Below are 24,558 nucleotides of genomic sequence, written 5' to 3'. Positions count from 1 at the left end.
AAGAAGGGGAGCCTGCATCCCATTCCACTGAAGCTACCACAGCTCTGCCTGGTTCGGAGAGAGCTTTCAAGGTTTAAGTCTCTCTCCTATTCTATTTTTTTTTCTTTCCCTTCCTTCCTTCCTCTCATGAGTCAACTGTTAAAAACCAGAGGAACTGTCTCAGGAAGGCAGGAGCACCTCCTGCACTTTGCTCCAAACAATTCCTCCACCTGGGCGCTGGGGAACGCACAGTGAATTGGAATGGGAGTCCTGAACTGCTTCAATACATCAAAATATGCCAATTGCAATTCTGCTTCCACTTAGACTAAAGTTATTCTGTGAAAAGAATGGCTTCATTATAGGGGTTCTGTGCAGTTTGATTTTATTTAGAATAATTAGTGTCAGGAGACAGAATTTGCTTGTTATTCGGCAATTAACCTGCCACAGAAATGTTTCCTCCTTTTTCTTCTTGGAGAGCAGCTGATAGCACAAGTGTGAGCCAAGTAACCATGCCTGCTCCGATTTCAAATGTCAGTGTTACATATTTAGTTGTGGGAAGATTTTTCCCTTGACAGATCTTAAATAGTGATCATTTATATCCTGGAACTATTGTATATAAACATGCTTAAAAGCATTTGTAGCGATAAATGCTGTCACTGAACACGCCAAGCCAAGTTTTTAAAGTTTAAATTGAAATCTGATCAATTCCAATCATTTTAACATAACAAGAAAAGCAGCACAGAAACTGAACCACGCTGAGACCAATGTGCCTGGGATGTAATTCGAGTTAGATTTCAGCCCTTATTTGCTCTCGTCAACAGCCTGCATGATGCACAGAGTGCAATTGAAAGGAATGGTGAGTGACAAACTGTGGCAGAGTGAGGTCAAACTCAAAACCACCTTCAGAACCTGGAGGTGTGGTAAAGAACAATGAAAGATCCAATGAAAGCAATTGCAAAGTGCTGTGCCTGAGGAACTCAAAACCAACTACATAAAAAATAATTAATTTTTCTATTCAGACAGGGACTTGAGTTATATTGGAGAGCAAAATAAACACAATTATCTGTTGCTATTCTCACAAAAAGAGAAAATTGTACGTCCTTTTGTATGTAAGACCAGAAAAGAGACTGCTCTGCCAAATTCAACTGCAAAGATGCTTCAAATGAAAAACTCTGCTAAAGCTGGGGAATTATTCTTTAGAAAGACTTGATTGCTACCTGCTGATCGTGTATTAATCTAATGCTTCATGCTTTGGGCTGCCTGCCTTGCAGGTTCTGGGCAGGATTTCTTCCCTGTCACCACACGATTTGGTTTGACTTCTTTGCTTGGCTACTTGATCCTTGGAGAGCTGGGATACTGCTCAGGGGGCACCGGATTGCAGGGGAGAGCCTCCTTTGTTACTTCTTTGGTATTAGGGTCACTCAAATACTTTTTGGTCCTGTGATCAGGGATCACAAAAGTGATCGTGGCATCCATCTACCTTCTGATCATAGGACCATCAGGTATCACAAAAGCATCCCCCCTGCCCCTCAGCCAGCCCGAGGACAACTGGCATTTCTTTCACTTACCTTTATACCATGGGGCACAGGCAAACTCCTGAGAATTAAATCCAATGAATCACCTGCTACTTCAAGGACTTAGGCTGCTGGAGGGATGCCTTTGATCTCTCCTGATCTCCCTGTAGTTCATTATAATTATAGTGCTTGCTATTTTATTTTAAGTGGCATAGATTGTTAAGAGGATTTTAAGAAATATTCCGTGGCTTACACTATGCTGGGATAAGTGGAGCATAGGTTGTTTTTTTTTTTAACTCTTCTGGATTGAGTGCCTACTAGTTTTTGCAGATGTGGTACTGTTTTAGCTCAACCAACGCCAAAACTCCAAGGACTATTCTAGGAACACACAAGAGAGCCCGTGGCAGTGTAGGCTGGAAAGGTTGAAGTGGAGAAACTAGGTGATACACAGAGCTTCTGATCTTGTCAGCAGCTCAGGCAGCTTCCTCCTCTTCTCTAACTGTAAATAAAACAAAGAACCAGCTGTGGAAAACCTTGAACACATTCTCATACACGGCATGACTTCCTTCTGCTTGTCTACCCCACAGAGTCTGATCTCGACATCTGCATCCTCCAAAGAAACAAAGAAATAGCAGGGGGAGGAAATGTAGGCACAACTCTACTGCTGGGATGTAGAATTTGCCTATATTCCCACTTTACAACCTAAGGAAATAGACCCTAAAATACTGGACACTTTTCCATTGTTTTCTCCATGTTTCCAGCCTCTTTTATCTATTTCACACAACGAATAAAATATTTATACACTTTTTAAGCACATTAATATAATTAGATTAATAAAGTGGAAACAAAGAATACCCTAGGCCAGACAGTACATGCTGTAAGCACCAGATTAGAAAGAAAAACAAAGTCCTTGTTTTTCTGTTTGGACCACACACCTTCCCCAGTAGCAGTCATCTAACTGCTCAGCCCACTCATCCTTTATGGCCATGAGGCCAATTTTAGGAGCTGTTTCAATGATTTAATGTGAGGCTTCAGAAGCACTGTTTAATGTGTTTATGTGGTCTTCTGAAAAGCAAATCCCAGATTCTTCCCAGACCTCTCATGCAAAGCAAGGGAAATCAAGCCTAACACCATTCTTTTTATAATGTGATAGTACACACAGATTCAATTTGCAGCTAATTCAAACAACTAAGATCAAAGAAAAGAATGGTCAGTTTAATTTGTCCTCTTTTTAAATGCAAAACAATTCCTAGTTCCGTCTGTGGGTAAACAATGATGGATGACATCTATCTGGACTTCTACAAAGTCTCTGACATGGTCCCTCATCACATCCTTCTCTTTAAATTGGAGAGGTGTGGATTTGAAGGATGGACTGTTCGATGGATTAGGAACTGGCTGGCTCGATACTGGCAAAGGGTTGTGATCAAAGGTTCTGTGCCAGGGTGGAGTGCACCCTCAGGGAGTCTGCAGATGACACCAAGCTGAGCGGTGCAATCGATACATTGGAAGGAAGGGAAGCCATCCAGAAGGACCTGGACAGGCTGGAGAAGTGGGTCCATGAGAACATAATCAGGTTCAGTAAGGCCAAGTGCAGGGTGTTGCACTTGGGCTGGGGCAATCCCAAGTGCTTATAGAGACTGGGCAAAGAACCCCTTGAGAGCAGCCCTGTGGAGAAGGACTTGGGGGTTCTGGTGGATGAGAAGTTGGATATGAGCCAGCAGTGTGAGCCTGGAGCCCGGAAGGCCAACTGTGTTCTGGGCTGCATTAAAAAAGGGATCATTGTGGTCCTTTCCAACCCAGGCCATTGTATGATTCTATGATTCTACGAAGTACAGAAATATCAGCACAGTAAGAAATCACATTAGCATTTGTGTTTGCACCATGGGAGGGTTTCCACAGCATGACTAAATGAGACACTGAGTAGACAGTGATCAAATGGGAAATGAAGGAACAACCTGAAATAGACAAATGGCTTAAAACAAGTCTGATGTAAGAATTCAGAAAGTACAGAAGTCCTCAAGTCAGATGTCATCCAAGTTGTTGGCACATCCTCCTCCTTCCACAGCAGTTGGCCTTACAGGATTCAGAAGCACCCCAAAATGCAGTGAATGCTCAGGAAGGAGCCAGCAGAGCAAGGCATGGCTTTGAGATGTGTGTAGACACAGTAGCCAAGCCAGAGATCTTACCTGTATGTGAATCAGTATTACACCCCCCTCCTCTCCATCCATCTCCTGGGTCTGTGTCCCTGGTCTTATCTGGAGCATATCTGAAACTGGTGAGCTCACTCAGAACATCAAACTGACAGATCATTGTTCACTTTATCATCCTAGATTAATACCCGACAGCTTGCTGAGCTAAATCAGCCCGCTGAGGGATAAGAGGAGCAATGTGGGCAGGGTAAAGGAGGAGATGCAGAGCCCAGCCTGTCTGGAGCTGTCCTGAGGAGCCACAGTCTTCATCCCAAGGGAAAGTGACACATATTAGGTAACAAGGGAGGCAGATGACAGGAGGATACATTTTATATTAGAGAAGTGGACTTTGGGGAATATTTATTATAATATTCTGAAGCCTTTAGTTGTGCTGTTACATCATCAGTCTTTCTCAAAAGGTGCAGTGCAACACGTAACTCAAGAAGATCTTCATCTGCTTTGGTATTCAGGCTTGTGGACATGCACAAAAGCCATTTCCTCCCCTTCACTCTTGCTCACAGCTCCATGGGATGCCTCCTGCCCAGCTCTGCTGCCTGAGCTCCAGGCAGACTGCAGTGCTTGTGTCGGGCGCTGGGCTGGAGGCTGCTCCATGCTCAGACATCAGATCCTCAGCAGCTGCGAATTTTCTCTGCTCCTGGGAAACCAACAGTCACCCTAATTCACACTAATTAAAGGCTTTGTTTCAGTTTTTGTACCTGTACACTTCGCAATCAAAACAAGGTTCTCTAAGTGTAGAGCTGAGAAGTTAATTTCCTGATTTAAATAAACCTCAGCTGTGCAGGCTGACTGTGAGCAACACGCTGGCAAATTGCTGGGAGCTGGCCTCAGCCGACCCCTGCAGTTTCTTATAGACTTTCATGAAATATAGCCTTTATCAAATCTAAAATTCAGATTCCCTGACTTAAACCAATTAATGAATAAGAGACTTAAAAAATGTTCAACTCAAGCAGTCTAGAATCCTTACTGACACGTCTTTAACTCATTAATTTTATTGAAGGAAGGCAAATGTGAGCTGTGAAGCATTATTTATTCTTGAGAACGAGACAAATATGTTGATCGTTCCTGAGCTAATCAAAAAAGCATTAAAAATTCACTCCACATTCTTCATTTTAATTATCTAAGTCAACAATGAGTTCTTTTAAGCGTATTTTATAATATGTTTCTACTTACGTGATACGAAAAGGGAAATGAAAGCTAAATAATTTATAATTTGTAATGATAAGGGAAGATATTAATGTTAATTCAACATGTTTCAGGAAATTCATTCTTGGAAGAATACAAAATAAAGAATACAAAAACATATGTAAGCAAAAGTGGTCCAATAATCCAAAAACACTTTCATTTTACTTTTTATCACACACGATGAGGAGCCTTCCGTTACTGACTCTCTAAACCCTTCCATATCACATTCAGAACTTTGCTATCCATTTTTTAATAAGTGGATTTCCATAAAGATTAGAAATTAATCTAACCCAACTTTCACCCAATATGCTTAACTGCTGGAGGCAGCAAAAATCACCTATCTAGGCCTAATAAAGAAAGTTTTTTCAATTTAAATATACATCACATTTAATAAGCTTGTATGATAATTTCAACAATGTTCCTGAGCTTTTTAAATTACATTCCCACTGTGTCCTGAAGACAACTATGTTCCAGCTTTCATTTTCGGCATCTGACTTTATTAACAATTTTTTTTACATCATAAAGAATTTCATAATGTTCAAATTCTGTAAGTTTCTAAGGCATTTGAGTTATTTTTTCCAGTGAAACCTAATGGAAAGCTGTCCCCATCGGTTACCTGGCAGAGTGCGGTAGAGAGATTTGATGTGGATACCAAGTTTTACAAACATGTAATAAAAACTATACTATTTTTATGGCAGAGTTTATCTAATTTCCCTCATTTAAATAAACTCCTTTGGCAATCTGGGTGTTACAACTGCATCTGGGTTGGGCTCCTCCTACAGAGTTACAATCTGCCAATCCCACCCCAAGTGGGTGTGAATGTTTTTCACATTCCTAGCCAACCCCAGCTATGCCACTATGCTGCTCAGCCAAGGGCAGCTTTCCTATAGAGGCATCACAGAAGTGAGCATGGACTACAGCAGCATTCAGGGGTATCTGATCTTCAAGCTCAAGTTAAAAATCGGATGGACTTGGAAGCAGCTGCAGAACAACAGCCAGCTTTTGTGAGAGTGCTTCCTCCAGCAAACAGGAATGAGGTTCCTATGTGCAAGAGGCAGCATGGTCCCAAGCCATTACTGCTTTTTATGAAATTTGGTATCATGAAATAAAACTGTCCGGACAGATCATCGCTGAAATGACTGACAACTGTTCTAATAAACAACAAACACATAAATGAAATTAATGGAAATTTACTAAAGACAGCAGTGCAAAGGAATTCACATGATAATCTATAATCCATCTCTGTTTGAAATCCAGTCATGATTGGCATCCCTCAGCAAGTTCCCAGCAACAGAGAACCTACAAACAGCACTGAGTAACCAATCCCTACCATCCCTGAATTTCTGTAGCTGACAAATGCTTTTTCAGCCTAAATTTCTCTTTCTTGCTGCAATTCTTCTCATCCCTTTCCCCACGGATCACATACCCACACACCTGACAATATCCCAGCAATTTGTGGATTTGAGCTTCGCATTTTAGTTGTGTGAATAAATGCAAAGTAACACTTCCTTGTTAATTATATGACTACTTTAAAACGATTTCATTGAGTTGATTCTCACCCATACCTCCAAAAGCATTTCCACAGATGTTTCCAAAGATTCTGCTCTTGCCCAAGGTGGGAACACAGTGGTGCACATCCCAATGAAAGGCACAAAGATTCAGACTCATCTCACCCGACTTGAGACATCTGCATCTGAAACAGTTTTCTACGGCAAATCTGGATCCACTTCAAAGCAGCAAAAACTTATCTTGCCAGTAGTATTATTAATACATTAACACACAGTGATCAAATATTTCTACCAAAGGCAAAACGATGTTTCATTTTAAACCTTTTCCCTGTAATCTTTATGCAGTAAACCTTTTGCCATGTTGCTTCACAGATACCCAACTACCTTTCTTATCTTCTTGCCACAGTCCAGAACACACAGAATGAAACCACTGGAACGAAAATAACCAGACCTCGCCATTTGTTGCTCATGATGGTTCACCATCAATCTACTGATGGTTTTAATTGCTTGCTGAAAATAATCCTACTACCATCTCACTGAACCTAGTTCTAATGCATTAAGTACTCCATAAATAGCACTTCTGACTTCCAGCACGGACGCTGCCATTAACACTATTGTGTGTCTCAAAATATATGAATGCAATTTCATTAAAAAAAAAAAAACAAAACACCACCACCACGATACTGTAATGTAACTTGTGATAATACTGTTTAGACGGTATCTTTTTCACACTCGGGAGACTCCTATTCCTTCAAAATTTGCTTCTCTGAAAAAGTAATCGGTTAGCAAATAGAAAGGTCCCAGAGGCAGATTCTGCAGAAGCAGATGGGAACGACAGAGAAACTTTCCCTTTCTTGGATCTTTCATCACACTTTTCTTTTCAGCTTTATTTTTCATGTGATGAAGAATATTCTCTTCCTGATCCAAATCCAATTTGTATATATAAAAAACCTCGCCCTTTATCGATTTCACTATGGCTCAAAATGGTTTTTTTACAGTGGAAAAATTTAATCAATACAATCTTATGAATCTGGACTGGTAATGGTAAACACACTCACTGATATTTCATTTCAGGGAGCCAAAGCTCTGCAAATTGATACCACTGAAAAGAATTACTCATTTGCCACTGGGTATATCTCTGTTTACCCAGCCATAGTATTGGTGGAGCAGAATACGATTATGCTGTGCTGACACACAAGGGACTCTAGCTGCAGAACCTGTCTCGTTCTTAGAGATGATACATGTTGGCAGGTCAGATAAGGCCTTTGTGGGAAATGCTTAAAATAAATGAACTGCAACCTAACAGCAAGGAAGATGAGACTGACACAAAGGTGAGGAGAACCACAATGCTCTGACCAGCCCTGTTTTTTAGTGCCCTGTTTCGCACGTAAACGCTTCCTTGTCAAATCTGCTCCTGTTTTACAATTTGTCCCCACTATTTGATTTCCACTTGTACTTCTTGTAAAGCAGTGAAATTACAGTCGTCACTGGAGAATCACAGTCTGACTAATAAGCTCCGAAATCCTTCCCAATGTTCTGAGAACCACAAATGGAAATGCCTTGCAGTGTCTGCCTCATTTGATATTTTATGTGATCGGGAGACTAGTAAGAAAAAGCTGTTCAGAATAATCTATCCTGAGTCAAAATGGCTGAGATGAAGGCTATGAAAGCTTTGCCTTCATGTCCACTTACAGAGGGAAAATGCAATAGCCAGTTCCTTGGGCTGAAAAACAGTCATATAGGAAAATGGGAAACCTAAAGAGTAAGTGACAGACCACGAGAAACAGTTTGGGCAGGAGGCAATACACGATAATGAAGAGAAGCCCAGAGAGCACCCAAATGGCTTAGCAGACAGAAAGGTAACAGGCAAAGAATTGGCTCTGCTGGTACTTTTAATAATGCTGTCTCACAGGCACAGCCTGAGCTAATACAGCATCAAAGGAAAATAAAGATTTGGAAACAGCTGTTTGCAGCAAAGGTTCACAAGATTGCCTGAGTGGATCAGGATATGTCTTTATATAAGCACTAAATCTTTCATGATACACAGAAGTATTATTATTAACACCAAATAGGGCTCTGCTCGGAACATGAAGTTTTCACAATTATTTAATCAGTAAATTTGATTAGTAATATTCAGTAAAGAAATTATGAATTATTTAAGCACTGCAAAGAGCAGACACCATCTGTAATACAGAGGTGTAGAAGCTGACCTCTAGCAAGTGAGTCTACTCACAAAAACTACAGTAGTGAAAATAGATACTTTACTGAACACATCTTCAAAGGGCTCAGAACGCTGGAAAGTTGGGCATGGATTCTGGTTCTCAAAATATTAAAGGAACATCTATTGAGAATCACTTGTGTAAAGGCAGTGGCAGCCCAGAAGTGGCATGCATGCACTTGTTGACTGATTGGGCGTGGGGCTGACCCTGAGGGGACAGTGGGGCACATTCAAAAGGACATCCATCCATTTTTACAATTCTTTTTTTTTCGGTGAAGGACACAACAGGAACATTGGATCAACTAAATTATTGGGAACATTGTGTTCCCAAGAAAAAATGTTTTTAGCACAGTAAAGATAGTAAAGAGGAGAAATTAAATGTCATTACCAGCTTCTGAGCAGCACCTCAGTGTCACAATCAAAAATAAAATTAGCTGAAGAGGTTGGAATTGCTTCCTCTCTTTTTAGCACAAATAAGGAGTTTCCTGGGGAAACTGAAGAGCCAAGCATAATGAGCTCTTCCACCGGAACCAGGAGCACAGCCCCAAGTCATGCAGTATTCGATGGCTTACTATGAACCCCGCTTGCACAGACTAGGAGCAGACATTTCTGTGCTCAGTGCTGTGTTTGTGAAGATCAGCACACTGCAGCTCTCAGCAAATAAACCATAACCTCCTCTGTGTCAGCAGCACTAATAGAAATAGCGACATGCGTCTGGCTGCTGCTGCTCTGCTTTGTTGCTGCTAATGCAAAGATGCAGCTCCTGGCTTGCACTTCTCTGGTAGTGGTGAGAAGCAGCACCTTGTGCACACAGCCCTGGCTTTTCAATGTGAGCTGCTGCCCCACTCCTCAGCACCTTAGGCACAACTGCTTTCTAGATTTTAAGAAGCGAGTGTCCTTTATTACTCTGTGCTCCCTCTCCCTTCTACACTGCATGTAATTTTCCACTCACTCTTCATTTCTCCCTGGTTTTGCCCATGCTGGCACAACCTTGCTGAGCAGTGCAGTTGTCCTCCGGCCGTGCTGCTGGGCACAGCCTGCTCGGAGGGAAGCTGTCCCTTCACAGCTGCCTCTCCCTGGGCACAGCTGGTGGGGCACAGCCCAGCTGTTTGGTGGCGAGGTGGATGGGCATGATGTGGGACTGAAAATAAAAAGACGTCATGTGAACTACCTGCTTTCTGCAGCACATCAGAAAATGATTTCGGAGCACAAGGTTGCTGATACCATTTTAACAATCTGCTCATAAAATGGCCAAGGCTTCCTAAATTAAAGAGCACATTGCTGCTACAGTACACAAGGAATTTATTCTCTATCACCCCTAACATTAGCTTGCATAATTACAGTAAGTCAAATTTTATTTTAAAACTGTTACCGAAGCCTAAACATTTAAGCAAAAGTCCTTGCTTAAAGAAGGCAGAGACCACGATTTCCTTAAAAGTCTACATATATTATCCTTGCAACAATCTACACAATCAAAAACCTTAAAAATGCAGTATGCAGGAGAAAAGAAAGTTTCCATGATTTCAACTTTTATCAGTAGCAATTTCCTATTTTCAGAAGTAACTTGAACGTAATAGAAAGAGTCTGCTGCATAAGTGTATTGAAATGATAGCTATTTTTGTAGAACTCTTACCATGACAATAAAAAATATTTTAAATAGCTGCTTTTCAGGGACCTGTGCGACACATTTTGCATAATAAATTTCAGAGGCACAAAAACTCTAGCTATCCTAGTGGTTTTTTGTACTCTTGCTCTCATCTGTGCTTTTTCAGCTGCAAGGAAGGGAAGCTGCCTCCTGCTATGAGCTCCCATCTTTAAATGCTCCTGGCATGGGTAACTTGCTGGATATAATCACTGAGCTTGTCTTTGCAAATTAAAACATGAAGGCCTGTGCATCTTTATTGCCTTTTTGTCCATCTCAGCTTTTCTATTCTTCCTCCATTACAGCACCAGCAGGAGCTTCCCACAACTTCCCTGCTTTACAGAGACCTCTTACAAAAGGGTTCTCACAGAGTATGATCCTTTCATATTCAGAGTCTCCATCTTGATATTTTCTTGCATAATGAGTGTTCACATAACTCCTTTCCATATGATAACCTATCAGTTTTTTTACTATGTTTTACTACAAAGTAAATCTTTCTACCAGATCACCTACCATATAGTTGATAGGGATGAGACGCATAAAGGCATGTGGGCACCTAACTACCACTTTAAATGTCTGAGTTTAAAATTTAGGTTATAAAACCTTTTGCTCAGCTTACCTAAATCTGGATGTACTTAAAACACTTCGGCACTTGAATTGCTCCTAGAATCCCACTTATTTGCCAGGTTCTGCTACCGGATAATACCCAACCAAGGACATACAGCTCTGCTTCAGTCTCTGTGACCTCACAGTTCACAAGGTCCTTACACAGTTGTTGACTGTGGATACTAATGAGTATTATCCTTAAAACAGATCTGCTGGATTAGGCCTAGAACAAACACGTTGAGGTGGATATTTCCTGCATACAATGCACTCCTGCACTACTTGTACAGATGCTATGCTAAGCGTGCAGAGGAAAATCTCTGTTAGCTATGTGAATGGAGGAGGGACAGGACAATATTGCTGTTGCCACAAGCAATTCACATATCTTGGTCCTGGATAAGGGAAGAGCTCCTGGGGCAGGAGAATCCAGATTTGCAGCTATGGGTTCCTCCCAGGGGAATAAATAATACTTGTCTGTGGACTGTAGCAGGATTTACATACCTGGCTTAATTAAATTAGGTTTACATTTGAATTGGGGATATTTCTAGTAACTGCTGTATAGCTGCAGACAACAATAGATTAAGGATCTTAATTTTCAAGAAGGAAAAAGGAAGGAAAAAGACATTTTTGGCATATCTAGAAAATAAGCAGCACTCAGTTGAATCATAGAATCACCAAAGTTGGAAAAGACCCACAGGATCACCCAGTCCAACCATCCACCGATCGCCAAAACATCCCAACTTTCCTCACTGTATCTTCCATCCTTGACTTTTTCAATTTCTTAAATAGGGACATGACTACATCAGGTATTCCTGGTTCATGCTGGACTGATCTCAACATGTACGACAATTAATTTTTACTGGAGTGCTTCTTCATTGCTTTAAATTTCTCGTGTTTAAAATTCTCCAGTAAAACATATTAGCCGTTCCAATCTTTAACTATTAAGCTTTTAATAGAAATCCTGCTCACCAGATATCTTCTTGCAAACTCTTGCAACTCGATGGGAGATTCAAGTCAAATGAATCACACATCATTTTTTTTCTATTCGATGAAATATACAGTAGTAAAAAGAGTCTTTCGACAATGTCAGACAACTTACAGCATGGAAAACTTCAATCATCCTTTTAATTAGCAGAGCAGTAATAATCAAAGCTCTTCACAAATTAAAGAAAGCGGACAGTTAGATGAAATTAAGTAAGTCCATCATTTCTTCAGAGCAAAACAATGAAGGATACTTACAGTGTTAATTAAAAGATTCTTGAGATTTCTCTAAAATAGGGAGTAAAATGCCAACATGGAAAATAACAGTCTGCAGAAAACGTACAGTGGATTATATTACATACGGATACGAACACTGCTGTGAGTTGTTTGTAGTGAATATCCTTGTCCTTGGCAAATCAGAATGACTGACACCCATAATTTGCAATTTCCTAAACCTGAAGAGTTTTCTGATTGCAATGAAATGGTTTTACCTAATTATTTTTTCAAGTTGCAGTTTTTGATGTTTAATTTTGAAATCAATTTGAGATGTCTTGAACTATATTAATACACTGTATTATGCCTTCATTTCTTTTTGAAGCACTTTACTTTAAAAAATGCATACTTCTAATGATTTTTAAATTACTCTACTCTGCACATATCAATTTACAACAATTACAACATTTTGCATTTTTCAAAGCACTTCAATTTTAAAGAGGTTTTATGCCTTGCAAGATACTGAGGAAAGAGGCTGCTGATCCATTTTTACCCTTTGTAAAATTACCACCAATCTTGCTAGAGAGCTTAACCAAAAATAGATATGCTAAATATATACCATCTACATATAATCATTTTAGGATGAATGTTTTTGTGACTAAGAACTGCCAGTATTCTTTTCCCAATCATAATTAGGTTGCTTCAGTGGTATAAATGGATTCAGTGGAAGTATGACAAATGTCCTGGAGTAAGGAGGACGAAAACTGGCCTACTTTGGCTGAACAGAGTCTAGAGAAATGAATACAGGATGGAATGTCAGAGGCATCAGCTCTGTCACAGAATTCAGGCTATAAGTTCTAACATGAAACCTCATCACAATAAATTAATGACACGGGGCTAGATTGTCACCTGCAACACTGGCTCTGCACAGTGGCACCACTGCAGTTATGCCAGTTGATGCTAGCTAAGGATCTGCTCCCCCCAACAACTCTGCCATCTGTTTTGATGTTTTACCCCCTTAATCTCTAGGCTTCACATTATACATCTGAGAACAGAGGATGAGGTTTTCTTTCCAATTTGTTGATGCTGCACCTTCAATTTACAAGTTTCCTTTCTGCCTGTCAACAAGTAGATAGTATTCACAAGTTTGATTTTGTCTTTTCGAAACACACTGCCTGTTTGCCTCAAAGCCAAATGACTCATTACCATCAAGGAATCACAGACATTAAGTAGAAATTTGACTCTCCTGATGTACTACCAGGCTTACAACACTATCAGTGACACCTCTAATGCAGACGGATGTGACAGTGCACATGACTGTTTGGCCATCCATCATGTTGCAGAGCCTCATGAGCCTTGTGTAAGGGCATCTGGGAAGGTGAAGTGGGCCAGGAGGGGATACAGCTACAGCTCTGAGCAAAGACCTGCTGCCATTCCTCTCTACCTCTTAAATGACTGCCCTACTGCCTAGCAGAGACAGGGCAGGAAATCCTCTGTATCATGTGCTGTGATTGGCTGACACCTCTGTCTGAGCTGGCTGAGGGCTGTCACCCTGCTGGACTGATGCTCTGACTGCCCTTGGAGGTGCAGGGGCAGGTCTGTGTGCTCTGCAGGGGATTCCCAGCTCACATAGGCCAGGCATGCTGCAAATTCTGCATGAATGTGCCAGCCCTAGGACTTGTTATGTGCTTCCATAGGACGAATGAACTAGGAATAAGCTAAAAGTACATGAGGAAAGGGATAAATTAGATACAGAGGAATCAACATATTTGTTGATGGTGAGGAAAGCATCCTGTCTTGATAACACAGTGGACACTAGGGACACAGAGAAGAATTTTCCCAGCTGGTGTATGAAGGTAAGAAAAAAGTGACTTTTCTTCCAGAAATTCAATGAAGCAGCTTTGAAGGTGAGAAAAACATGAGAACTACGATCCTAGCACAGAACACAAAAGCTTCACTGCAGTTATTCATTAGCTTTTTGTTCCCTTAGTATCTAATTGCCCCATGTAGCTGACACAATGGAACCACTGGAGTTTAACATCTCTTTTCAAGCTACAGTAGTTTCAGACAAGAGCAGAATTAGTTTGCGTACTTTTTGAAGAAAAAAAAAAACTAATAAATTACTGGCAACATTCCTAATTATTTGCTTAATCAATGGAAGTCTTATTTTAGCACATAATAAAAGACATAAAAAAAATGCAAGCTGAAAGCCAGTAAAAATCAATTCTTATCAGAGCAGGTACCCTATCTAACAGAAACCACACGTGCTAATTTTGGAGTATGGAATGAGTGTGGGGTCTGTGTAACAAATACTCAAAATTATCAACACATCGATAGTTTGTGGCTGAAAAAGTTATAATGGAGTCTCAGCCTAAAAATCATAATCATGAACTTTAAATAAATGAAATTTAAACTATTCCATGTGTTCTTCTGAAGGATGATTTCTAAGAAAAATTGGTGACATGGACCACTGGTTGTATTCCACAGCATTCAGCAAATCTGTCACTTAGATCTCCTCTGTACTAGGATGCATTACTCATCATCTGAGAATCTAGTCTTCTGAGCTCCAGAGGAAAAAAAAAATGGCAGTACCTACTTTAGTAATGATATGCTCCATTACAGAGTAAAATATCTTGAGTGCTCTTGATTCAAGAAAACGAAATGTAAATGTACAAAGCACATAAAAAACCCATTTCAACTCTTAATCAAATTCAGCAGGATTAAACTCTGATAGTCTTCTAAGAAAGAAAAGAGTTTCTATTCCAGCATGAGAGAACAGATGACCATTTCTGTTTAAATATTTTTTGACAGCAATTTCCTACTTGTGAGTCACTGAATTCACACTACGATATCCTCCCAGTCTCTCTCAGGATTGTATATTTCCTCATTGCATGATCCTGATAAGCACTGAACACCTCAGGAGAGAATCCTGCTTAACTCCTGTCCAAGCTGGGAGCCACTTGCACTCTTGCAGGCCTACCATTCTCCCTGTCAGGCAGTCAGCATCCTTGCTGCAAAGGAAAAGCCATTTTTATCCTTGTTGGCACAAAACCAGTTGTTGCCAAACCCACTGGCGTATTTACCGAGAAATTGGCGTGCAGTGTCACAGCACCCCGGCTCATCTCTGTCTTATTTTTCAAAGCAATACTAGCGCAGCAACAGAAACTACTTTCCTTCACAAGCCAAACGGCAAGCATAAGCTTTTAACTGGCTTAATTGTAAAAAGACAATCAGCAAACAAACCTGTAGAGCAGTCAGAACCCGTCCACTGTGGCTCACAGCTGCAGAGCCCCACGTCCAGGAGGAAGGTGCCGTGCCCTGAGCACTGCTCCTGGCAGATGGGCAGTGATGTCTCGCAGTTCACGCCGCCCCAGCCCGCGGAGCAGTGGCACTCCCCTTGAACGCACACGCCGTGACCGGAGCACATCGGATCCAGGCAGTCCTCTGGAAAGCAGGGAATGCACAACTTAAGAGAAATAAACTTCACACCTTTACAGCGGTTTCCCAGAGACATCCAGCAATAGAGATTAACTGCAGACTGAAATGATGGTGACTAAAACACAAGAAAAAACTGCCTATGCTAACACCTGTGCAAAAGAATAAGCTAAAAAAGGGAAAAAAGTCAAGTGCCTAGACTCATGGAGAACATGGTTCTGCTCATCGCAGATACTCTTATATCTGTTGATCTAAGTCAAGGAAGTATGGATTTCAGCAGCGGAGCTGGGAAAGAACTGGAGCAATTAAATGTTATTTTTACAATTGTGCGTTGTGTTTTCATTCTGGTATTTGTGTTCTATGCTTTATTTACATTTTGGAAAAGACAGATTTATCGTTTCATACTCCTGAGGAAATCTCTCTCTACAGCTGAGAATCTGGTAGGAAAAAAAAGGTCATCCACTAGCTCTAAATTGTGACTCTCTGAATACACACTGTGAAGAAATCTCATATTCTCATAAAAAGTATGTGCTGGGCAATTGAAGATAATGAACAGATTCATAAAAGTCGTAACATATTGATGAACGATTTGCAAACAGACAAAGAGCTAAATTTGTTCTCAATTTGGATTAAACCATTCTTAGTGAAAAATTCAGGAGCTCTGTAGAAGAATTTAAATCAGCTGGTTAGTCCCACATAATCAGCATATTCTTTCATCAAGATCCAGCATTTCTTTAACAAGATAGACACGAAGCAGAACACAGCCTGCCGTCTCTGGAGGCCACAATGAGGCTACAGAACTAGAGAGGAATTCGTGGGGTGTTTGAGCATGCAAAACAATTAGCCTATTCATATTAGATCGTGCTTCATACCAACATTGTTAAAAAAGGCACTTTGGAAGTTCTTGTATGCATTTTTCAAGTATTAGCCCAAATACACTTTTAATAGTTAAATAGTACACTTAACAAACAGTATTTTGTATTACAAGAATGAAGAGATGTTCACTGTTTCAGCAGCAGAAGACTAAACATTTCTCTTTGAGATTAAGAGCATCCAGTTTACAGCATCTTTTGACCTACGAATTAAGAAGCAACGCTTTTGTATCTTTGTGCTGCTGGCCCACAATTTCAAGATCTTAAGTCAGCTTTTATTCTGTATCTTTTTTTAGCCTTCCAGGCTTGTGTGCAGTGCAGTGCAATTCTGAAAAAGAGAAATCAGTATTTCTGGACAAAGTACTTAGGTTGCTCTGAAAGTAATGCCTCCTCTTTATTTCCGTGGAAATTACAACAAAGAGTGCTATTTGATAGAGCAAATTCTCAACTACAAACACTCTTTTTCCAACACAGTCACGACCATTAGCTATGCATTCTCACCAGAGATGAACAGGAGCCTGAATGCTGCACTTGCAACAGTCTGCATCAGTGGAGATGTGCCACTGTCACCAGTGCTAAAACACACCACCCAGCCCTGACTGTGCTCACATCCACTCTTTGGAGACCAGAAATATTGGCAAGTGTTGATGAACATCAATAGGTGTCATTCTTTCTGCAGGAAGGAATTCAGTGGCATCGCTTTGGTTCATCTTCAATTCCATGTCAGATACCAGCTTGTCAGACTGCCCTTCTGCCACCTGTCACACAGCCACACAATGGAACAGGATATTGGCAGGACAGTTTAGCTTCTACTGCTGTACCACCAACATCCACCTCTGACATTGTGGGCCAACATCATAAAATAGGAGGCATTACTTTCAGAGCAAGCCTCACTCACCTTGCTAAGCACAGCACAAAAATACTCGGCAATTTTCTTTTATCCTGAAAGACAGCTCTCGATTTTGCTGATCTTTTGAAACTGAGAGCCTCCATAAGCAGGTTAAAAAGCATTATTTCTTTTAGTAATAATAACCTGACTGCACAACACTGAAGGTTGTCCATAGCTGTGAATACACAGAGCTACTGGTTTGCCCTGGATTGAACCTCTGTTACTGTCTGCTGCAGTCACAATGCAGCTGCAATATTAAACTCATATTTACATACAATATTCTAATTCCAGTCCCCGACAGAGTTACCTGCATTATTGCACCAGTTATGCAGCACAGTACAGTAAATGGAATGGTCATGTCATGCACACACTATTACAATAAAAATCCACTCCACTGTATAGTTCTGTTTTATCTACCCTCTTCCTACACGATTCCACTTTTATTTTATAATTATTTAAAAAAAATCCAAGGTTTTCATGCACTTGTTTTCAATAGCTGTCTAAGTACATTCATCTCAATTATTTTTTCAACCATTTTGTAGGACCACATCATGCCAACAAGCCAAGTAACTGTAAATGGCAGTCTCTTGTCAGCTTCAGGCTTATTCAGCATCACGGCCTCAGTGAGTATATTTGTGCATTACTTGCTTTTTCTCATCTGAGTTTTCTTGTTTTTTTTTTTCCATTCCTGAAACTACAAACAGCAGAGAATGTCAGAAATATTCTGTGGATCCTCCCTTTAAAAACCGTATCAGGTATGTCAAATCCATCAAATCCATCCTGGACATTTTTCTGATTAGAGAATTCAGGCCACAGAAGAGCTTCCTCTGTGTGCTACTCAAAAGAATTACCTAAAATCTATATAGCACGAAGCACAAAGTATGCTGGCACTAGCTTCAGGCTAACGGTACTACTGAAAAATCATCAAATCAGGGCAAGCATGAAGAACAGCTCTGCTTTCCGAGGCTATGCACAGGGGAAGAAAGTCATAGCTGATGAGCTATCTCAGAAATGCCAGCAGCCAAATAACAACTGTTTCTGTAGATGAGGGCAGAGACACATAGGTACTACAAGCAGCTGAAGTACAATTACTTCTTCTCGTAATTTCCCACTTTTTATTAGCCAAGCTTTAAAGGATGCCAGTTTAGTACCCTGAATAGAGGCTCACAGTAAAAATGACATATGACAACAGAATTACACAGCATGCTCTGCTAAACTGAACCTGTTCGCATCTCAAGATGCAAAAGAATGAAGAAAGGGAAAAGATGATTATGATCTGCTGATTACTTTGGACAAACACCAGAGCCTATTTTGTTTAGATCATCTTCTGACTGCCTTATCTCCTTAGATTTTGGCAGAAAAGAAAGAAAGAAACAAACAAGCAGAGTCTTTGACAATGCACACTAAGGGACTGAGGTTTCTGGCACAAGGAGCCTGGCAATCCCAGCTGTCCTCTCTGAAAGAAGCGTCAGGGTCTTGAGAGAAAAAAAGCAGAAACAAACATACTGGGATGGTCTCACTGCTTTCTCTCAGAAAAATGTTGTGACATTTTCCTTACTGGATTGAGAAGCCCCTTCTTGCTGAAAGGCAACAACATCCCCCCGATTCTTGCTATCAGGATTTGGAGGAAGTGAAACCACCTGAGAATTCATCAAGGACAGCATTTCAGAGGACTGCTCATGTCCCACTTACTAGGTATACTTATTAGACAATGTTAAACACTTCTCATCTTTTAGGATACAAAATGTTTTATTCTTGGAAATTGTGTGATTAACCCCCACTGACTGTCACTGAGACCTGAACGCCTTTATCTTTGAAAAATTTTCTATCTCACATTCCTCTCCCTGAGACTTTAAAGGCGCTTTTGTGAAAAGGAGCATTACCTTACAGTAAGTCTCTCACATCTGTGTGAGTTTTAACTACCTTAAAACAGCTTTGGAGATTAAAGACTGAAATGAAACTCCCTAACTGTAGAGAGGGAAACTTCACAAACCTTCCTCACAGATCTCCCCTTTGTATCCAGGGACGCAGATGCAGACTCCCATGATACAGGTGCCATGGCCAAAGCAGGTCGGGTCGATACACTGTTCCTCAGGAACATCACACTCTGGTCCTTTCCACCCATTTCGACACACACAGTGACCTTTCTCATATTCTCCATTTCCACTACAGAGCACCGGGCAGGAATCTGAAGAAGGCAGATTGACCTTTTTAATATATTTACATTTTTACATAGATTAACATTTATTGCATTTGTCATTCTGTAAAATCACTTTTCCACTTCTGCTCTCCTAATCCTTCACTAGATGTGAGGACTGTGACAAAGAAGTAGTGCAGCAGTGATCCAGGCAGCCCAGTATCCTCAGCCTGCTTCACTACCATACTTAATTTTGACTTGAAATGGGACATCTTGGAAGATAAAAATCCCTCCCCTTGTTGGGTCTCTGCAGAAATTTTGCACAGTGATGCTTATCATTTTTTTAACATTAATATTTGTTCCCTGCGAAGCAAGACAGTGCCTTATTCTTTCTTCTAAGCAAACCTCTTACTACCTAAGTTTTTAGCCATTGCTGAGCTACAAGCACACCACTGATATGGAAGCTAAGTTTTACAATCCACTATCAATTTCTGACCCAATCAATTTCATAACACATAAAGTCAATCTAAAATTTGAGGAAACACAGGAAAAACATGAGAACCTGCAGACAGAATGGATGATGGACAATACAGAAATAAGATCACATGATCTCTTTAGCAAGTTTTTGCTCCACGTGCTGAAAAATCTCTGTATTGGTTTAGGATTTCTTTTCCACACCTATTCAAGTTAAGATCACGGAAGCATTCGACTGACATGTGAGATGTTCTCTAAAGTGAAAAAGTCACTTTTAAATAACTGTAAACGCCGTGTTCAGCTGATGCTCTCAATTAAAAAAAATAAAAAATCACAAAATGGGCGCAAAGAGTGATGGAGGAATCTGTTGTCTCTGCAAGTCATGGCGAGAAAAGTTGTTGAGGCATCTTAGCTAAAGTACAGCATAAAAAACTTTCTATGCCTGTGCTTGTGGTGCATTTGCCATCTGTCTGTAAAAAGGAATCAAATCTCATTTAATGGCTTTGAATCTTTGTAAGCTCAGCCGTCACACTCCATAATCACGATTCCTGTCCTGCACTGCAGGTTGGTTGATATGAGATTACCTTTTGCACAATCTGGACCAAGGAATCCTGGGAAACAGTGGCAGTGCCCCGAGATACATTCTCCATTCCCATTGCAATTAGTAGAGCAGTCATCCAGGACTTCTATTTATTCCGATTGTCATGCAGAAAGGAAAACACAAATTAGTTGAATTTGAAAAGCATGGCATCTTCACCCCACTCTGTGGGACACATCTCAACATACAAATAGGTGAGGAAGCAGTAAAAAGCCCATTTCCATTCACAGGAAGAATAAAACAAGATTCCTGTTCAAGCAGCTTACAAATATTAGATTTTGTCTTGACAGCTTTGAGATAATAAGTGCATCATTCATATTACACCAGAAAGCTTTTAAAGTAAGTGTTCATGTAAAATTTACCACCATTAAAAGCACTGCAAGAACCAAAGTATTTGTGGAGAAATGTTCACCTTAAACACTTTCTTTTACTGTTGAAGTAATTTGTTGGAAACTTGTCTATAGAGTGTAGCATCTACTATGGTGCTCACTCGAAGCATGTGAATTGCTTCACTTTTTGAAGGCGGGGTTTTCACTTTTATACAAGATGAAAAAACATCTTCCATAAAGCAATACAACTCAAGGCCTTTACAGGCCTAACAAGAAGATTTGAAGAAAAAAATCCACCTTTAGGTCTAATCTTAAACTACTGCATGCTTCATCATATAGCATTGGATAGGAAACCACTTAACCTCACACGTCTTGGGGCAGGCTTATGTCTGTACTTCTGTTAGCTGTCCTTAATCTACACATGTATTTCCTACAGGATTTCAGTGGATTCAATGACTTAGATGCATTTTATGTGAAAAATGTGAAACAAATGTAAGGCTAAGATGCTTCCAAGATGGGTCATAAGCATACACTACCATTAATATGAATAACTGAAGTAAGTTTATTTTGATCTTATTTATGGACACTTGGGCAGACAAGAATTGATTCCTCTGGAAATCTTGTACTGATACTGAAAAACATTAATTTCCTTCCAGGCTATCACTTTATACCAAAAAACGGGCATTTTCTATGTAACTGCTCTTCAGATATGCACAACCTAGACATAGATATTTGTTTCAAGGTCAAGAAATCAGCCTTATTTTTTTTTTCCTTTTTCTTTTTTTTTTTTTCCCAAAAAAACCCAAGTTTTTTGCAGATATACAGCTTGTTATTAATTTTTACATATTACTGTTCATTATCAACTCTGCTCCTTGCCTACTGAGAAGACAGAATCCCTAGAATCGCATGATGAAGGTCCCCTACACTGACTTGAAATGAAGAATCAGCTGTTCGAACAGTTAATTCCGTGGGACACAATGTCCAGTTTGGACTGGCCTTTATTCAGTCTATGGAAGTACTGGAGGCATGACAGATTTTGCAAGCAAATTACACACCATCCCACTCCCCTCTGAGGGGAACTCGGATCAGAGCTTTAGGTAAAGTGTCAGCAAAATCAATTTTGTACAACACTGACATCCAGCAACTGAAAAGACTTCCTAATGGATGCTCAAGAGGAGGCCAAGAGTGCCTCACGCAGCCAGCAGTGACATACAGCAGAGATGTGTGCCAGCTCTCATACTGACTGTTTCAGACTGCAGTCTTGGTTGATTCAGTTGTTGGTAGAGTGGTAAAATATGACTCTAGCCGTAGACACTCCCCAACGTCCGTGGTAAGGAGCACAGCTCAAGGATCAGAAGATGATTAGATTTTTTTTTGTGACTCCCTCTTCTCCACCCTCCACTCCCCCACCCCCCAAAAAAAACCCAACACAACAACCAAGAACCACTGTGCAAAGAAAAATATAAGAAGAAGATATACAGGCTGTGAAACCACAATAGCTAGCAGTATGATCAAATCCATCAGCAGTAGATTCTTGCAGCATGAAGCCTCATTTTCCCCCCAAGTTCTTTCTGCCCAATTTCTTCTCACAGCCATTTCTCAGGTTAGTGGACTCCTGTCCACCCCATGGCCCTCACTGTTCCCCTCCATAAGATTCAGCGTGTTCTGCTTATTGGCCAGAGAAGGGATAAGCAGCTTCTTCCTCACCAAATTTAATGGGAAATGAATTGCAGTATTCAATTGCATCTATCATTATTATTTTTTTGTGTGTGTGTGATTATATGCTACTCAGTGATGAAATACTGTTTAGACTCCCCTGTATAAACACTGCTGTGTTAAAGTAGAGATAAACAAGGGGGCAGACATTTGGATTCTGATCTGGACCAGAGTTTGGCCAGGTTTTATGCTCCTCATAGAGCATCTGTGAGCATGCTTCATAAATTGCTTGAGAATTATTTTCTCACATAACAGTGAACAATTATATTTCTCCCACCAGTAAAAGATTCACGCTTCTCCACAAAGCAAGTATGAACTTTTAAACATAAAAAACTCATTGTATTTCTATTTCAGTTTTAAAATAATTCCTGTAAGTCCTTCACCAGTCTTGGTGCTTGAATCATACTGTCCTGCTCCACAAGGTGTTTACCATCAAGTAAAAATAGCATCCAATTGTTCTGAAGAGCAGATGGCATGTCCATTACTAGTAAAGACATCTTGCTAAACATATGGCAGAACAGGTTAACTAAAGGGCAAAGTGGTTAAAGTCTTGCAGCAAAGCAAGGCACTCATAAATACAACACTTCACCTGAAATGAAATTCCAAACAAACCCTATGTGTGAGCACTGCTCTGCAACAACACTTAGAGTTGCAAACGTTTGTCCACCTTTATTTATTGAGGAGGCAACAGGGATTTCGTATCCCACCAGCACAGGGTCTCCTCTATTTGCCTTTGAGTTCCAAAGAAAATGGCGCAGTTGGATGATTGTATAAAACAACAGCAAACACCCATCAAACAGCAGCAATCAAATCCACAAAAGCATCCTTTTAGATTTTCTAACTGATTAAAATACTGAAAACATGAACATATAAGGTGTGGATAATTTCTGTATGATTTATGGTTCCTGTGTAAATAGATAGGGCAGACATATCCTCTTTCTGCTTTGAGCAAGATAACACCAGAAATTACTCAGCTATTTAAGCTATTAGATGAAAGTTTTAAAACACATGACAACTTCACACATAATTAGTTTAACATCCATCTTTAACACACAAATGTTTCTATTTGCCTAATATCAGCATAAATATGAAGTTACTCCACTGAGGTTAATTAAACAGAACTGAAATAAAACATTTTTAAGAGAATATTTAAGAGACGCTGGGATCAACGATCTACTTTCAAATGCAGCTTTCCAATGCAGTAATCACTGTAGCAATTTTACTGTAATTGTTCTTACCGATTGCCGTGGTCAGCACAAACACTTGCTCCACTTTCTTTCCATCATTGTAAAATGCCATATGCCAAGCACCTTGATCCATGTACTCAATGAAGCCTGTCTCTTGTAGTGAAGTTAAGATCAGATTCCTGGGAGCTTGCTGAGGCTCCTCTGAGTTTTTTGGTTCCTGCTTAATTAACTGCTTTCCATCCATCAATTTTACAAAATCAAACTGAAATAATAATGAGCAACAATTAACCACCTAGTAAATTTTTATGGAATCTGCTCTCCGTGTCTCATTCAAACAGCAACAAGCAGCTGAAATCTCGAGAGGAATGGCCTGTTTGACTAAATGTTCATCAGTGTGGACAGTAGTTGCATAACCTGGTCTGTTTAGCATCAGTTCTTCATTTCAGATACAAAGTATTATGGTAGATCAGAAATTTGGCACCAAAGCTTGCTGTCTGCTATAGGAGAGTAAATTCAGACTTGCTGCACTAAATGTAGCAAACTAACTTCAAATTACATCTCCTTCATGGGAATAATTCCAAAATTCCTAAGCTATAATGCTTAGGCATCTCAAATGCAAAAAACAGATAAAATGTGCTATTCTTCCATACAAAATTTTAAAATATCTCTTCCTATATATCAGTATCAAAAGCTATTTCTACTTTTTATTTATAATTAATTTGACTCATGGCAATAATTGACTATTTTGTGACATGGAAACAATATTGAATGGAGTTGATTCCAACAATTGATTTTCAGTAAAGTTCAAGTGCAGCTCAACTGAAGGCCCGCTTTTTATTAAAGGCAATGATAGCTAAAATCTCTCATTTTT

At 40.0% G+C, this 24,558-nt stretch overlaps 1 protein-coding gene across 4 annotated transcripts in view; it reads right to left on the bottom strand.

Moving 5' to 3' along the window:
* The window catches only part of TENM1 (teneurin transmembrane protein 1), a 227,757-nt gene that overhangs the window by 91,071 nt on the left and 112,128 nt on the right, over positions 1–24,558 (bottom strand). For all 4 annotated transcript variants that reach the window (XM_042825108.1, XM_042825109.1, XM_042825110.1 and 1 more), the window contains 4 exons: positions 23,739–23,949; positions 20,442–20,543; positions 19,240–19,434; positions 15,294–15,494 (listed from right to left, as the gene is read on the bottom strand). In XM_042825108.1, coding sequence (XP_042681042.1) covers positions 15,294–15,494; positions 19,240–19,434; positions 20,442–20,543; positions 23,739–23,949 — 709 coding nt within the window. The remainder of the gene's footprint in view (positions 1–15,293; positions 15,495–19,239; positions 19,435–20,441; positions 20,544–23,738; positions 23,950–24,558) is intronic.

This window comes from Centrocercus urophasianus, unplaced genomic scaffold (genome assembly GCF_019232065.1).
Source record: "Centrocercus urophasianus isolate 14NV4802_14NV808 unplaced genomic scaffold, USGS_Curo_1.0 seq_24, whole genome shotgun sequence".
Taxonomy (NCBI): Eukaryota; Metazoa; Chordata; class Aves; order Galliformes; family Phasianidae; genus Centrocercus; species Centrocercus urophasianus.
The sequence above is the reverse complement of the archived record's forward strand: the minus strand, read 5'-3'. Positions and strand labels throughout refer to the sequence as shown.